The sequence below is a fragment of the Epinephelus moara genome, chromosome 10, assembly GCF_006386435.1.
Source record: "Epinephelus moara isolate mb chromosome 10, YSFRI_EMoa_1.0, whole genome shotgun sequence".
In the NCBI taxonomy this organism is placed as follows: Eukaryota; Metazoa; Chordata; class Actinopteri; order Perciformes; family Serranidae; genus Epinephelus; species Epinephelus moara.
In genome coordinates, this window is record NC_065515.1 from 32129215 (window position 1) to 32145592 (window position 16378).

General features: G+C 40.0%; 1 protein-coding gene across 1 annotated transcript in view; it reads right to left on the minus strand.

Moving 5' to 3' along the window:
* The window catches only part of LOC126396937 (homer protein homolog 3-like), an 81513-nt gene that overhangs the window by 42002 nt on the left and 23133 nt on the right, over positions 1–16378 (minus strand). The window contains 3 exon segments of the mRNA XM_050055324.1: positions 137–244; positions 1810–1941; positions 7265–7421. Coding sequence (XP_049911281.1) covers positions 137–244; positions 1810–1941; positions 7265–7421 — 397 coding nt within the window.

Consider the following 16378-nt stretch of genomic DNA (forward strand, 5'->3'; position numbering starts at 1 on the left):
AGGCCTTTGTCATATCTATCATGACGGCACAACTTTGGTTATTTGGAGTTTCTTCCTCTAATCAGCCAAAATAAGAAGGGAAATTTGTGTGGGCAGACACACACACAAGCTTTAAGAAAGTAGAGCAGTGCTTTACCTCTGGAGCTGCAATGTTGAGAGCAGGGTTAGCCAGTTCAAACCTCTCCTGAGATTTCTCTCTGGCCAGGCGGGCCGCCTCCTTCACCTCCTTAAACTGCTCTGCAAACTGCAGGTGGAGACACAAGACAGAGGTTACACTCTGCTGAGAGATAACTGGAAAACTCAAAACGCACCACACCTACATCATCACTGTCTTAAAGCTTCCAAAGCTACCTTTGACACTTTTTTTATACTGTAATTTCAATGTAGTAATCTAAGCATATTTTACACTCACTTTTGATGGCAGTTTAAAGGGACAGTTCACTCCAAAATCAACAATACATGTTTTCCTGTTTCCTGTAGTGCTATTTATCAGTCCAGATGGTTTGGTGTGAGTTGCCAGGTGTTGGAGATATCAGCTGTAGAGATGTCTGCCTTCTCTCTAATATAATTGAACTAGATACCACTCAGCTTGCGGTGCTCAAAGTGCCAACAAAATTCTAAATAAATAAAAATACATTTGAAAAACTAAACAGCAATGTCTCTTTCCAGAAATCATGACCGGGTTTGAAAAATAATCCACAGACCTTGTTGTGAGCAGTTTCATGAAGGAACTATTTTTCTCATAGTAAATCACACCAGCCAACCATATCACCACGCAGATGGAAGCATACATCCACCCATGGACGAGAAGATCATGGTCGTGACACGGCAGGATGTAAACATTAATGGCCTCCTCCTCGGCTGAGCTGTAACGTACATGGGGTAGAGCACTAGAGCAAGAAAATGCAGGTAATATAGATAAGGTGCAGGTGATGAACAGCAGGTGTGTGACGGGGTAAGCAAACAGTATTTTGACCGTGAAGAGTGGCAGCATGAAGAGTTTGTAGCATGGAGACTAAAACTGATGAATGACACTTAACTACTGAATGGACACTAACCTGTGGTTGACTCAGAAACTGTTAAGTGGAAACCTACCTGAGATTAACACACAATGTTTACCTGTGAGAGTTGAGCACGTTTTAAACAAATAGGTCATTGCATTCAAAGAATCCTGATGATGAAGTGGACATTGGTTTATTATCGTTTCCCAGAACACGCGTCCGAAAAGTTCTCCCCGTTTTTTTTATTGAAAGACTACAATATGTTTGGCGGGTGTAGTTCGGTAGAAAGAAAATAGTTCCTTCATGAATCTGCTCACAACAAGGTCTGTGGATTATCTTGAGTAACCCATCTAGCTATCTAGTTCCATTTAATTACGAGAGAAGGCAGACATCTCTACAGCCGATATGGCCAACACTCGACAACTCACACTAAAACAACCTAGACTGGTAAATAGCACTACAGGTAAGAGGAAAGATATGCATTTTGATTTGGGGTATTCCTTTAATTTAATGAACAAAAATAAATCAATTTAATGTGTGTGACAGATTGATCATTTTGTGTTTACGTGTAAATACAATCCAGCTGCGTCAGACACTGACAGAGTAAAAGCTGTGTTAATATGAATTAAATATGGTGGAAAAATGACTCATTGATCATCACATCATTGTCCTCTCCTGCTCCAATGCCCCTCTTCCTACCCCTCATCCTCTGTGTGTAATATCTAATAAATAAAACTATTTCAAGTATTTTGTTTGAATGTTGCCGAAGTGTGTGTGTGTACGGTATGTGTGTGTGGGCGGTGTTAACCTGCTGCAGCTGTTGCTCTGTGGAGAAGCCCAGGCCGTAGACGGTGTTGGCCCGGCTGTCTGCCCACTGGCCAAACTTCTGGGAGGTTTTGGTGAAGGTCATGTTGGGGGTGATGGTGCTGTTGATGATGGCCTGACACCACAGGGGAAAGAAGCAGTAGTAAATAACATGAACAAAAAAAATAAGATAAATGGTCCCAGTGGGAAAAGTGAACATTTTTTGATAAATAACATGATCTTAAACAGAAATTCAGGATATATATAAAAGCAGAGCGAGAACAGAGAGGGATGTGAAACATGTTGTGTTGAATATGCACACTGGAAGGTGTTCAGCCAAAATCTATAAGGGATCAACCCCAACATAAATCTCAAATACAGAAATAATTTATTTCCTTGTATGATTTATATTTTAGACATTTATTATAAAAACAAACTCATTGTTCACTGGAACACATTTATTATTCATTATTTTGTATTATGTCTTAATGTTTGTGTGATTTCTTTGAAATCAAACTGTTATATTTTCTTCAGCACTGTTTACATCCGTGTTTTCATCTCACACATTTCTTCAGGATTTGATTTTTCTAAGTAAAACCACTTCTACAGTAGCTGGGATGAAGTTGAAGTTTTCAATGTCAAGGTCATGGTCAAGGTCAAGGTAAACTTTTTTGCCCACAAGGGAAATTTGGCTTGGGCTTCCACCCCTGCTGCAGCCACAAAAAACATATACACAGAACAGTGACTGAAATATACAAAAGACATGGGCGGGACCCAACAGTACCAGTGCGTCAATAGTGATCCTATCTTGTACATTCGATCTATTTCAATGCCTCATTTAACAGTATAATTGACACAGGGACAAAGGAGTTTTTAAATCTGTTCAAATTACACCTGGGTAACCTGTACCTCCTACCAGAAGGCATTAGTACATACTCATCATGTAATACGTGGGCTGCATCACTAACTACCTTATAAGCCTGTCTTAGAGAAGCCTGTTCATAGATGACTGCAGAGAGGGAATTTAACAAAACATGCAGAAACCAAATCACTTCCCTGCCCCCCCACATACAAACCAAAAGAGGACCTAACTCAAAAAGAGGTGGGTAGTAATCAAAAAAAAAATATATATATAATACAAAAAAAAAAAAACTCCCGACAGGGGGTTCTATTCCCCTGAAGGGAGCTGTTTTCCCAGTATTCACCAGCTCATTATACATTATCCCGCTTATTACACGGCTAATTATCAGTTAAATAAATAATTTGAGACAGAATATTGATTAATTATACGATTTTTATTGATTTATAAATAAAATCGGGAGGAGAGAAAAAAAACTGCCGGCAACGGCTGAAACTGCGCTACAATAGCTACAGGGAATCAAGAGAAAATGAAAAGCAGCATCCCTAGCTGGGCTACATAGCAACGGTCATTACACAGTAATATCAGACCTCTGAATGCAGCGACTGACCAATCAGAATACAGCATTTAATAGAGTCGTGTAATAAATACAACATAATCCTGTCTTAATCAGAGGACTACTGGTGTATCAATCTGGTATCCTTTTTATAACAAATCTAATAGAGATGTTGGTAAAGTATCAGTATACATCAAGTAGGGCTGCCAAATCATTGAAAAGGTGTTGTATTAGTTTCTTAGAGTATATGTGATCTTTTCAAGTGGAATGCAGCTGTTCATTTCCGAAAACCACCTGGCTATGGGAAGATGGGAATCAAAGCTATTTCCAAAAACCTCTTTTGGAAGTTCCGTAAAAAAGCACTAATGGTTGTAAAGTTCCCCAGTAGGCAGATTTGTGGTACCAATGGGAAAGCAAATCCTACAAGTTTTGTCATGACTTCACTCAATTTGTGCCAAAATGTATAGAGCTTTGTACATGACCAGGTGCAAATCAGAAACGAGCCCTCCTCTATACCACATCAAAAACATCTGTCTAGTGTTGCACGGTATACTGGTACTAAAATAGTACCGCAGTACTAGAGTATTCCAAACGGTACTATACTGCATTTGGAAAATACTGGTACTTTTTAAATTGATTCAATTCATTAATTTATTTAATTCATTTATGCACACAAACGCCTTCCTTGTTCCTATTGGAGCACATATTGCGCAAGTGGTGTGTATGACAACACCTGTATCAACATTCGCAGCTGGCGCACGTGAAAAAAGACAAGAGAAAGTCTGCCTCGCAAAGGGAGACAACACGAGACAACACAAACTTGGTGAAACATTTGAGCAACCAAACCGTGACGTCCGTATCGAGATACTTACCGAACCATAATTTTTTGGTACTGTTACACCTCTACTATTTATTGTTCTAAAGGTTTGTATCCAAAAGGACTTTTCCTTAAGAAAAGTACCGAAGAGTAGGTTTGTATCCAAAAGGACTTTTCCTTAAGAAAAGTACCGAAGAGTATCGAAAAGTATCGAAATTCCTATTGGTATCGGTACCGAAACAAAGATTTTGGTATCGTGACACTACACTACATCTGTCTGATAACTCAGGTTTATATTGTTTTTTTATTATATTCACCGAGTTGGTGAAGAGTTGGATGTAATTGCATGCATTTATCATGTGCTTAAAAAGCCTGTTTTTTTTTTGTTTGTTTTTTAAAAGGTCATTTTTAAGGAGAAAGAATTCAGAATATCCAGAATCAACAAGAACATTCATAATGTATGTCACCTTTAAATGCCAAATACATTGCAGCTCATTGTTATTTTTTTCTTATGCATGTACTTGACTGGCAAATATGCTGATTTCCATCTTTTTATCGAGAAGCCAACTCTTCACTGTGCAGCAGCGGATTACAGTAAACAGGCTGGTGACTGCTTTGAGGTCTGTGGTTTTCATTAGGATCAGTAGCAGCAGTAAATAACACAGCAACATTAATCCAACTGTAACACTTAGATTATATTGTCGTCCAAATCTGCAGTTGTTTAACTAACAATTAAAAAAAAAAAAACCCTATGGAGGTTGACTGTAGATGTGTGCGTGCAAATAAAGATATCCAACAGCTCAGGCCAGAAAAAGAGCTAAGTGAAAAAGCTTGTTGTGGTGTGCGATGATCTGTTCAGAAATACTCCTGAGTGAACAGTCTGATGAGGTGGATTTGTTGCCAAATGTAGATTTCTTTGGTCTCCTCTCCAAAAGCCTCAAGTCTCCGGGCGCTATATTGGCACAACTGGGTGATAACTACAAAGAGTTTTCATTTAGGTGCTAACGAGATACGCTGTCAGAGTTGGAACTCCCAGGTACTTTACTGTGCTTGTGGATGCCGTATTACCGCTGTGGGTGTGTTATAAATATTCTGCTGACAATGTGCAGCTTCGACTAATGCATTCCCACCCGTAACAGCCACAACCAAATGGAAAACAGATTTATTTCTCTTTATTTGAAGAATCTCAGGATAGGGTGCGCAGAGGAAGCTAAATAAAAAGCAAGCCAGTGAGATATGATACTGCACAAATGATGAGTTGTTACATTAATACACTAATAATACAAGAAATATAATAATATGAGGAAAATGCTATTAACTAACTGCTGAGTGCGACAAGCTGCAGCATGTTACTTCAAAAATAATGGGCTCAGTGAAAGCTTAATTTGATATTTCATGCTGCATCTCATGCTGGCTTTCTTTGGCAGAAATACTACAATCAATAAAAACTAGAATTACTATCTTGCAGTTGTCTATCTCTGTGAACCCGTCAAGTTGCAGTTACAGTCTACATCATGCATACATACGTCTGTCCAGACTCATATGAAGCCATGACAGCTGACAATGCTTCAAATATGGATGTTGCTGCAAAGAAGCTTCATATTCTAAAACATGGACGCTTCAGACACATCTTCAACCCAACAGCACAGAAGATCTACAATCAGTTTTACGATCAACACCCAAGATTAGTGTCAGCAATTCAGTATCTGACCAAATGTCTCCCCTTCTGTACAACTTTAAATAAGGGCCAGAAAAGTGTTTTTGCAGAACATTATGATGTCACAGTGAAGTTGACCTTTGACCTTTTGGATATAAAATGTCATCACTTCATCATTTTAGTCGATTAAACATTTGTGTGAAATTTTGTCATAATTAGCGTAAAAATTCTTGACTAGCGGCCACAAACATGTTTTATGAGGTCACAGTGACCTTGACCTTTGACCACCAACTTCTAATTAGTTTATCTTTGGGTCAAAGTGGACGTTTGTGCCAAATTTGAGGGATTAAGATATCGCATTCACTATGAGACAGATCCAAGGTCATAGTGATCTTGACCTTTGACCACCAAACTCGAATCAATTAATTGTTGAGTCCACATGGATGTTTGTGCTAAATTTGAAAGAATTCCCTTAAGGTGTTCATGAATTGTTGCGTTCACAACAATGAGATGTACTAGGTCACAGTGACCCTGACCGTTGTCAGCAAAGCACCCCAGACGACCCTCCCCCTAGCAACGCTAGGCGTTCCCTGGCCAGATGAGATGTGTAATCCCTCTAGTGTGTTCTGGGTCTGCCCCTGGGCCTCCTACCAGTGGGATGTGCCCGGATCCCCTCCAGCTAGAGGTGCCCAGGAAGCATTCTGATCAGATGCCCGAACCACCTCAATTGACCCCTTTCGACACGAAGGAGCAGCAGCTCTACTCCGAGCTCCCTCAAGATGTCCGAGCTCCTCACCCTATCTCTAAGGATGAGCCCAGCCACCCCAGAGAGGACACTCATTTCACCGCTTGTATTCGCAATCTCATTCTTTCGGTCACTACCCAGAGCTCATGACCATAGGTGAGGGCTGGGACGTAGATGGACCAGTCAATCAAAAGCTTCGCCTTCTGGCTCAGCTCTCTCTTCATCAGTGCAGAAGCCCTACCCTCACTCGTGAACAAGACCCCGAGATACTTGAACTCCCTGGCTTTGACCTATGACCACCTAAATCTAATTGATTTATAGTTGAGTCCATGTGGATGTTTGTGCCAATTTTGACTAAATTCCCTCAAGGTGTTCTTGAGAATGAGACAGATGTACGGGACATACGGACAACCTGAATACATAATGCCGCCTGTGTCAATAAGTCTGTAGAATACAGTCAGTGCTGTGATTTATTAATCACTGTCTTAACATTTCCCTCTTCTTTTTTTTTAAAGATTATTTTTGTGGGCTTTGCCTTTAATGGACAGTATGTGAAATGGGGAGACAGAGAGAGAGAGAGTGGGGACTGACACGCAGCAAAGGGTCGCAGGCCGGACTCGAACCCGTGACCGCTGTAGCGAGGAAACGCCTCTGCACATGGGGCGCCGGCACCACCCTCCATGCTACCGACGCCCCAACATTTCCCTCTTCAAAGAATCTTAGTAGAACTATGTGTCTCGACCTGATAACAATATGTGTGATGTGAACCTATGACAAAGCGTTAACGCGTGCATCTGTACAGACATATGTGTGGAGGGCCCCCACCTTCGTTCCGCCCACGCTAATGATGCGGTAGACGCTGCGGCTGGCATCGTAGAAGAAGGACACGGTGACGGCATGTTTGCTGGCCGGCAGCCAGTTGCGTTTGGTGGCCGGGTCGATCTGGAAGACATGAGCTCTGGCGCTGAAGATGGGCTGCTCCCTTTAAAACACACAGCAAAAAAACAGTTAATGTCACGGGAGATTTAATGTCACATTTAATTAAAAACATTACTGAATATATGGAGGCGGCTCCCACCGCCCTGCTGTTAAGTCACCATGTTTTCAAAGAGGACCTTTCTCTCTGTAGAAGAAGAGGGGTTTCTGTTATATAAAGCTGTGACTGTTTACAGCACTCATGTGTGTTTGGTACAGTGTTAGCTAGATTCTTTGCAATATTAACATCACTTTATTAAATTTGCATAAGTGGAGTAGATAGTGTTCAGTATCCTGACTCCTGCCCTCCTTGCACTCTGTATGTATGGATAACATCAAACCACATGCTAATGCACAGACAAACATACAGATGCTGTATGAACATTCAGTTTCATATACTGACAAACAACCATTCAAATCCATTTATGACCACAGGTTTTCGAGAATGGGCTGTTTTGTAACCCTGCAGTCTTTAACCTGTGTTTTTTTAATTACTTGTTTATGTAACATGTTTATGGGTATGAGTATGGCATGTCATCAATTTTCTATTTTTGGACAAGCCAGAGAGCAAGACAACATCAGGCTTTTTCCATGTTGTATTTCTTTATTTCATTTTATCTTGATTGCATTGTATTGTTTTCCATTAGCTTATGCTGTTATTGTCCCATGAGCACCACCTGGCATTCGTGCAGTAGTAATCTCCCAGCTGAGGATGTCTCTATGAAAATAACTTAAATTCCTGTTTTCATGACAGTTTCAGAAGCTAATTTCTTCCTTTATTTTAAAGTGAAAACAAAAATTAAAAAAAAAAAAAAAATGTTTTATGTTTTTCAATTAGGCTTAAAAAAGAGAAAAGCCATGGTTGTTTTTTTCATGGCAAGAATAATTTACCAGTAAGAAGACCAGTTTTTATATATAATAGAATTATGCAAACAGAAAAAAAATGAAAACAAAATGATCACGAGTTTAAGCTTTGAGAACAAACTTCTTGGAGAGCACCTAATTTGTTTAAACGCTGTGCTGTTGATCATTTTGTAACAGCAGGTGTCACCTTTTTAAAGGAGGCATATAAATCTCTTTTTCCCCTGAACTCTTCATTTGTCACTCAGCTCTATCACAATCTGTGAGGGGAGCCTGAGGTCGAGTGTTACATGCCCGACATTTAAGAGGCATAAATCTGCCTGCAAGTGACACTCGTCACTGAGCCAGTTTATCTGTGGAGAAACTCACCTCAGGGGCTCCGAAGATAAAGATGAGCGAGCAGACTGTCACTCCAAGTCTAATGCAAACTCTATCCATCTGTAGCAAACACTGATCCGAGACAGTTGGTTTAGACTACAAAATAACATATTTATTTTTTACCTCTGCTTAAACTAACTTTACTGTCAGTTAAACTTTATGATCTCACATTTTAACAACACAAGTGGATGGAAATCTGTTTGTGGGGCTCAAAGAAGAGAATTCAAAAAACAGCTTTTGAAAGACACTTCTCAAGATATAATGCCACAGTTTTTCCCAGTTTTATAATAATTCAGCACATACGACTTTTTATTGCCAGGATAAGATTACTCATTCACTCATTTTCCGTAACCGCTTATCCTGTTTGGGGGCTGGAGCCTATCCCAGCTGACATTGGGCGAGAGGTGGGGTACACCCTGGACAACCATTCACACTCATATTCACACCTACGGCCAATTTAGAGTCACCAATTAACCTGCATGTCTCTGGACTGTGGGAGGAAGCCGGAGTACCCAGAGAAAACCCACGCTGACACGCTGAGAGCATGCAGACTCTGCGGGTTCGAACCAGGAAACCTCTTGATGTGAGGTGACAATGATAACCCGAGCATAAGATTAAAGAACTAAAAAACTCTTCAAAGCAAATTTGTGGATAATCCTGAATTACTGGGACATGCAGATATGTACATTTCAGTGCTCTGATCACCACAACTTCAATTCATCTACTTTTTTTTTTTAGGGTTTTGTCATGAAACATTGACAAATAAAACCAAACCTCAGGTAGACAAACAGCTTTTGTGGTGTGTTGTGACACCGAAATTCAATTTTTGAGCCTGTTTAAGGTCCTCAGCTAAAACTAAAAAATGAACTAAACTGAAAAACTAATTAATAATTTTTGTGTTCTGAAGTTTCAGCACTCCATGTCAAACCCAGACAAAAAAAAGGAATACTCGCTTGGCATAACATGAGCATGCAGATGCAGATATCAGGTTTGTTACAGAAAAACTGAGTTTCTGTAACGTTCTACTGTGACCAACATTAGAGAGCAGACTCAGAAACGAGTGTGCACATTATTTCATCCCCAAAGTGGATTCTGTAGCGTTCAGAATTTGTTTTGTGCTCTCTCAGATACCCCATATACTGTTTGCTGTGTTCATTTTATTTACAGTATGTAAAGTAATATACTACCTGTAAGTATCTTTTTGGATGGCATCATTATTCGGAAAAAGACTCATTTCACTTAACCAGCTCTCAAGTGCTTGTTTATCACAGAAATATGCCAACAGTGATAAAAATGTATCCCCTGTTCTCCTTATGAGTTATGCAATACTTGAAAATGGAAATATCACACACAGGAAATCTTCATTAGTATACTAATCAAAGCCAAAAGGCTAAAACATCTGTACCCATCATTAAAATTATCTGAACATCATTATCATCTTGTTCATCTGAGCACAAACCATTGACTTGTTTGGCGCTTTGGGGACCCCGCTCTCCCACTGAGCGTGGTGAACAAAGCTATAAATAGGGGCAAAAATACCACTAATTTCCGAATGTGATTGTGTTTTTCAGCAACCTCGAGGTCATTGATGTTCTCCTGGTGTAATGAGGCTATTTGTGCAAATGAAGCTGAGGATTTGCTAACCGCTAGCAGTCCAATTAGCCATCCTGCTCCCTTTGAAGAACCACGCACTCACTGTAGGCACTAAAAGTGGATACGGCACGCAGGACAATGAGGGACTATGCGGGCACTTTGGTGAATTCATGCAACATTACACAGCTAATAGAGTTTGCATAATGTTAACGTATGCAATGAGCCATTCCCATTGCGAGTCAATTATATGCTGACATTAATGAGGATAATGTGCGCGGGGAGGAGGCTCTGTTCTTTGTCTAAGCAAGAGAAACAACCATTTATATAGGTCAGCAGCACTGGCTATATGAAGCATTGTTCCCACTGGGTTTGGCTGGAATTACTGTACATTTGCATACAAACAATAGTCGGTATTGTTTCAACACAGATTACTGGAGCTACAATTGACAATAGACAATCGCAGCGCAGCCAAGAAAGCAGATTTTAGGTGTCAGTCAGGTTCAGGATAGCAGAGGCTCGAGATGCAATACATATCATTGATAGATGATATAAACATGGGTCTATGATAACTGAACAACATGGAGTCACTGGAAAAAAGTGACAGACATGAAGAGCAAACTACTGAGTCTCTAAGTTGTGATACACTTAGCTCTCAGGATCTGACGTATTGGTTTTCTCACAAGAGTTAGACTGAGGTTTGGTTGCTGCCACATGTACAGGATTTCTATATGATAGTTGGTTGAGGACTTGAGGAAACAGGAAGCATGAGGTTTGATTTTTATGGGGGTTTTTTTTAGGTAAAGTTTAATCAATGCACACAAGAATTCATTTATAATATAAAATGTTATATAAAAAAGATCCGATACTGTACATATTGCACATTATCTACATGCAACCCAACTGATACCCACTGTTTACCTGTCAATATTGCAACACTTTTGTTTTTACTCCCGTTTTTCCCATGTTTAAGTTAAAGATCCAGGATTATTTTTCTCTAAAATTCTGGTCACAAATTTGTCAGAATCCATGTCAGTGAGCACTTTTCCTCTTCCAAGATAATCCATCCACCTGACAGGTATGACATATCAAGATGCTGATTAAACAGCATCATTACCACACAGGTGTGTTGAGATAGTCTCAATAAAATGCCATTGATACTTTTGAAATTGGTGCTACATGATCAGAGAAAACAGAGGAAAAAGCCTGTGCACTGCCCCTCACCGGATCAACGAATGGTCCCGCTGGAGGGTGATGTAATGCAAGCTTGTCCGTTTTGATACAGGAAACAAAATGGCGTCCGATGCATAACAAACTATCTCAAATTACAGTTAAACAGTAAGTTAAAAAAAGTTTCTGAAAACATTTGATGTGAGAAATAGGCAATACAGTAACAGGAGCTTGGTTCTTATTTGATCAGCGATCTCAGATTTTTCCAATATGTGAAACAGCATCTCATATTACAGCCAAACAGTGCACTAAAATGTGTTTTCGATACATCTTAGGTTTGAAATAGGCAATACAGTAACAGAGGTGGTTTCTGTTTGATCAGCACTGTTGAGTTTTACAGTTTGATCTGAGTTTGGTTTGGCGAGAGAGGAGTGATCTCTTGCTTTCCCGAGATCTGCTTCTACACTGTTTGTGTCCGTGGTGGCGAGCATTCAAAAATGCAGAAGTGCAACCTGTAGTTTGAGCAACAGCCTTGAGTCAGCAGATTTGAGCTGAGAAATGAGCAGGGAGATATCGTCACTGGTAAAATGGAGACATTTACCACAGTTCATTTACACATACCTACATTGTTCTGAAACAAAGATGGATGATAAATCAGCAAAGTATCTCTTTAATGATCTTGTTAGCATCTAACTAGCTTAGATAGCTTGGATTGTTGTGTCTTTGACTGCATTTAGCCTGATCCTTCGTCACTGGGCATCAGCCTGATGAGTTCAGTGCTGCAAACTGTTTTACAAGACAGCTACTTGTTGCTTTAAAAGGTGCATTAAGCCATGTGAGCTTATTCCATGGACATTTGATGTGTTTAGAATGAATGGTGCAATTATTAACATTAATAATGGATGCTATTCACTTAATGGGACACTTAATGGAAAGAAGCCAATAATGTTTTTATTTATACCCAGGCTTTTATCTCTATAACAAATTAAAATATCTGCTAATAAAAAGACTGACAAGATCAGCAACTATCCCAGCTATCAACAGGGAGGTGTTCAGTGCTGACTCTCCCCAAGCTGTTCTTTCAAATATTAATGATGCTGCAATTAACGTCCTGCTGTTGGAATACAACTGTTACTATGATAGCAGGGAACCAAACAGCTGTACGTCCTGTTTGGGTAAATCTTAGAACACAGTATGTAATATCTTTATTTTACTGCTTGTTTAATTTGCTTTATGATTGCACTGTTTGGACTGTAGTTTTCATGTCACTGCCAGAGACCAGAAAAATGATGAAAAGTGATAAATGTTTTCATATTAAGCATACACCAACTGTACAAACTTGTGGCAAAATGCTTTGGATTGCAACTTATGCATTTGTCCACTATAGAAAATGTTGTCACGGCAAAACGGCAAGTAATGAAGTTGCAGGAGATTTAAAAATCACTAATTTAGCGACTGTAGGAACAAAATCTCAATACTCTGAAGATCAATACCATATATAGACATGTAGTTTAGAGAGTATGCTGCTGGCCTTGTGTGCTTTTATCTGTGTATGAGAGATTGCTGCTCTCACAGAAGTTATCAGTAAACCAGAGGCCTCGCTTTTGCTCTCCCTCTTCTTACTTTTAGTTATATTATGTGTCCGAATCTGTTTCTTTGTCAGACCTACGGAGGACCTCTGTCAGAGCTCTGACCTTTCAGCTGAAATAATATTGACTTTGTTATAACTCTCATTATTCTGTTTTACCACTTTATTACATAACACGAAAGGCAACTTGATCGTTTCATGCTTTATTTGTTCACTTCTGCCACCGCAGCAACAATGTATGCAACAGAACATCACTTGGCCAGAATTTTTTATTTATTTTTTTTGGCACTCACAAAAAAAAAAAAAAAAGCCACCCAGATTATTCCAGCATGTAACCTCAATTAACCGCGCCTGGGAACCAGACAAATCTGCAAGCTCATGTTGGAATTTGCATTTGTGCAATTATGCCCCCAAGAAATCTTGAGAAAAGTTCAGTCTGCTTTCTGACAAAGACAATAACCTAACGCTGTTACAGACAGGGCATCTGTAGGGCACTGTCAATGTTGCTTCCAAGCGTTCAATTACTGCGTCAGATTTTTCCAGCTTGAGCATATTAGTGTATGAGTTATCATCTCTATCACCTTTAACAGCCGCTGTTCAATTGCCCTTGAGCAAGGCCATTTTGGCGACAATTTATCAAGTGAAACATGAATAACAGGAAAGAGACTGAGGAGAAGTGGCCATTTTTCTGACACTCTAAGACAGGGGGAAAAATGCTCAGCTTTCAAAGCTTCTCAGGTGGGACAGTTTGGTCTGAGGTTTGTGGTTACTCTCAACATTGATCTCACTGTCAGGAGGTAAAATCCCGCTCAAACATCTTACTCAAATTGAGCAAATTAACAGCACCATCAAAGAACATAATTATGCAGAATAAAATTAATCATCTGGTCGCTTAACTGAAAACCAGGACGGTAAAGGAAATGAGCCAGTAAGCCAAAAAATAAATAAGAATTAACTTCAAAGTAAAGGAGCCTCTGTCAGGATTTCCATTCTATCATATTCTCATCTTAATGAGAAAAGATGAGTGACTGCTCATCAGCTCCCAGCCGTCACAGCGGATCACACAGAGATTAATGTCCCGTCATTCATTTGACGTCGCTCTGTGAAAAGCCCGTCACGCTAATCAGCTCAGACAGGATGCATCACGTCGAGGTTTGATGATATGAGCAGATTAAAACTGGATTAAATCCCTCCTGAGGTGAAGGAGAGCAAACAGCAGCTTGACAGCCACAGAGGCCTTGTCTCACTTAATGCAGAGCAGGAGAGAGGAGTGTAGTCTGAATTACACACACCTGATCCAATTAACAAGAAACTGTGTAGCGTTTAATCAAATCAGGTGTTGTGAGGGTAAAACCCTGCGTGACTGGGTAGAAGGAGAGCTCCTCATATCTGGCACCCTGAGGAGCTGTCATAAAGCTTGAACTATAAATCAGTCCAATGTATTTAACCCCACGGGAAGGCAAGTTACCAGATTCATGTCTGATAAAAGAGCAGGATGTGATCTGAATAACTCAACTGGTGGTGCAACAGCAACACCACCATGAATATGCTCGATTACAATTTAAGTCCTGCTCTCAACATTTTATATAAGTTAAAGTACAGACATATTTGCGGCGAAATATATGGATATAAGAAGTAAAAAACAAAATGACAAAAAATCTCACACTACAATATCAGTGGATCCTTAATGAACTCAGTGGTGGGAGTAATGCTGCATTCAAATGGGGTCAGGTTGACCTTGTGGACACGACTTCAAATGTCATAAACACGAGCTCCATTTAAATGCAGCATAAGTCACAAGTTACTGTCTTTGTGGGTTTTGTATTAATGGATAAAGTTGGATGTTGTGGTGGTCGTGTCTCAAATTTCTGAGCTGCAGACGTATTTTACCACTGTCATTCACAATATAATCTTTGAATCCATTTCACTAGAAATCGCCCAGTCACGTTTCAAAAACAAAACACAACTGCATCTAGAAAAAACGCAAATATTTAATTAAACAAAGTCAAGTCTTCTCAAGTCATCTGTCTCAAGTCGAGTCTAAGTTATGAATACCAAGTCAAAGTATTTTATCAATGTTAGTCAAGCAAGTCTCAAGTCCTCAAATTTGCAAGTGAGTCTGAGTCTTGAGTCAAGTCATCCCCCAACCTCTGACATGTAAACAGAATTAAAGGGAAACCAGCTTTGCGTCAGAACAATGTGGGTTGTATGTGTCAGTGAACTGTGGTAAACTTCCCTCCATCTAACCAGTGCCTACGTATCCCTCTTCGCCCCCCATCCCCAGCAAAAACTCTGCTGGATGATGTAATTTACGTCATCCAGCAGAGTTTTGCTGGCTCTCCAACTGCTGCTCGAACTACAGCCTGTACTTCCGCATTGTCATATTGCCCGTCACCCATGTTGCCACCGCGAACATAAAGAGTGTAGAAGCAGCTCAAACGACCCTCTGTCTGTAATAGGTAATAACTCATTAAACGGTCCGTGAAAAAAATATTTTTTTCCAATGGATATCTTAGTTACAACACGATTGAGCTAGCAAAGCAGTTTTGTGTTGCTATGTGTGATATTTATTCAGTTTTGGGAAATCACGAAGTCTAGAAAGCATCACTGGCTGCAGCTGACAGGGACAGCTAACACTAGCAACAAAGCTAACATCAGGACGTCATCTGTTAAAAGCCTCCCGTTGTCGGATACGACATGACACTACTCCAGTTAGCTCAATCATGTTGTAACTAAGACATCCGCTGGGAAAAAATATTTTCTTCACGGATGAGCACATGTTTGATAAAACGGAGTTAAATCTCTCGGCATCCATTTTCAAGCTCTCTGTGTGTTTGTTTCCTTGCGGATGAGAAAAGGAGGAGCGCACATTTCCGAGAAGGCGTGTCCTTTTCAAAAATGCAAGAAGCGTTGCTTTGTTGCCGGCCGTTTTCGCTGGTGTGTTAAACACACTTTAGAAAGGAGTGTCCCCAGACTATCAGAAGGCGGAGATCTCTGATTGTCTGGTGGCGAGACTATGAAAACAGAGGCTGAAAAAACTTGGATTAAATGGTAAAACTAGGCAGCGCTAATCACATATAGACCAAGATTCTGTTACTAAGTTGCCTATTTCTTGCCTAAAAAGAGTACGAACTACAACATTTACCTCCATCAAAGACGTTATGTTTTTGCTTTGTCTGTTTGTCAGCAGGATTATGGAAAAATTCCCAGAGTTACCCTATAGTCCACTCTGAAATAGAGTGTAAATGTAAAGCAGCTTTCATACAGCAGACACTGTGCGGCGGGCATTTCCACCTCCTGCTGTGAGCCAGAGGCCTCAATCCAGTGAGGGGTCATCTGGATCAATTATTGTTAATCTATTCCAGGTCACATATACA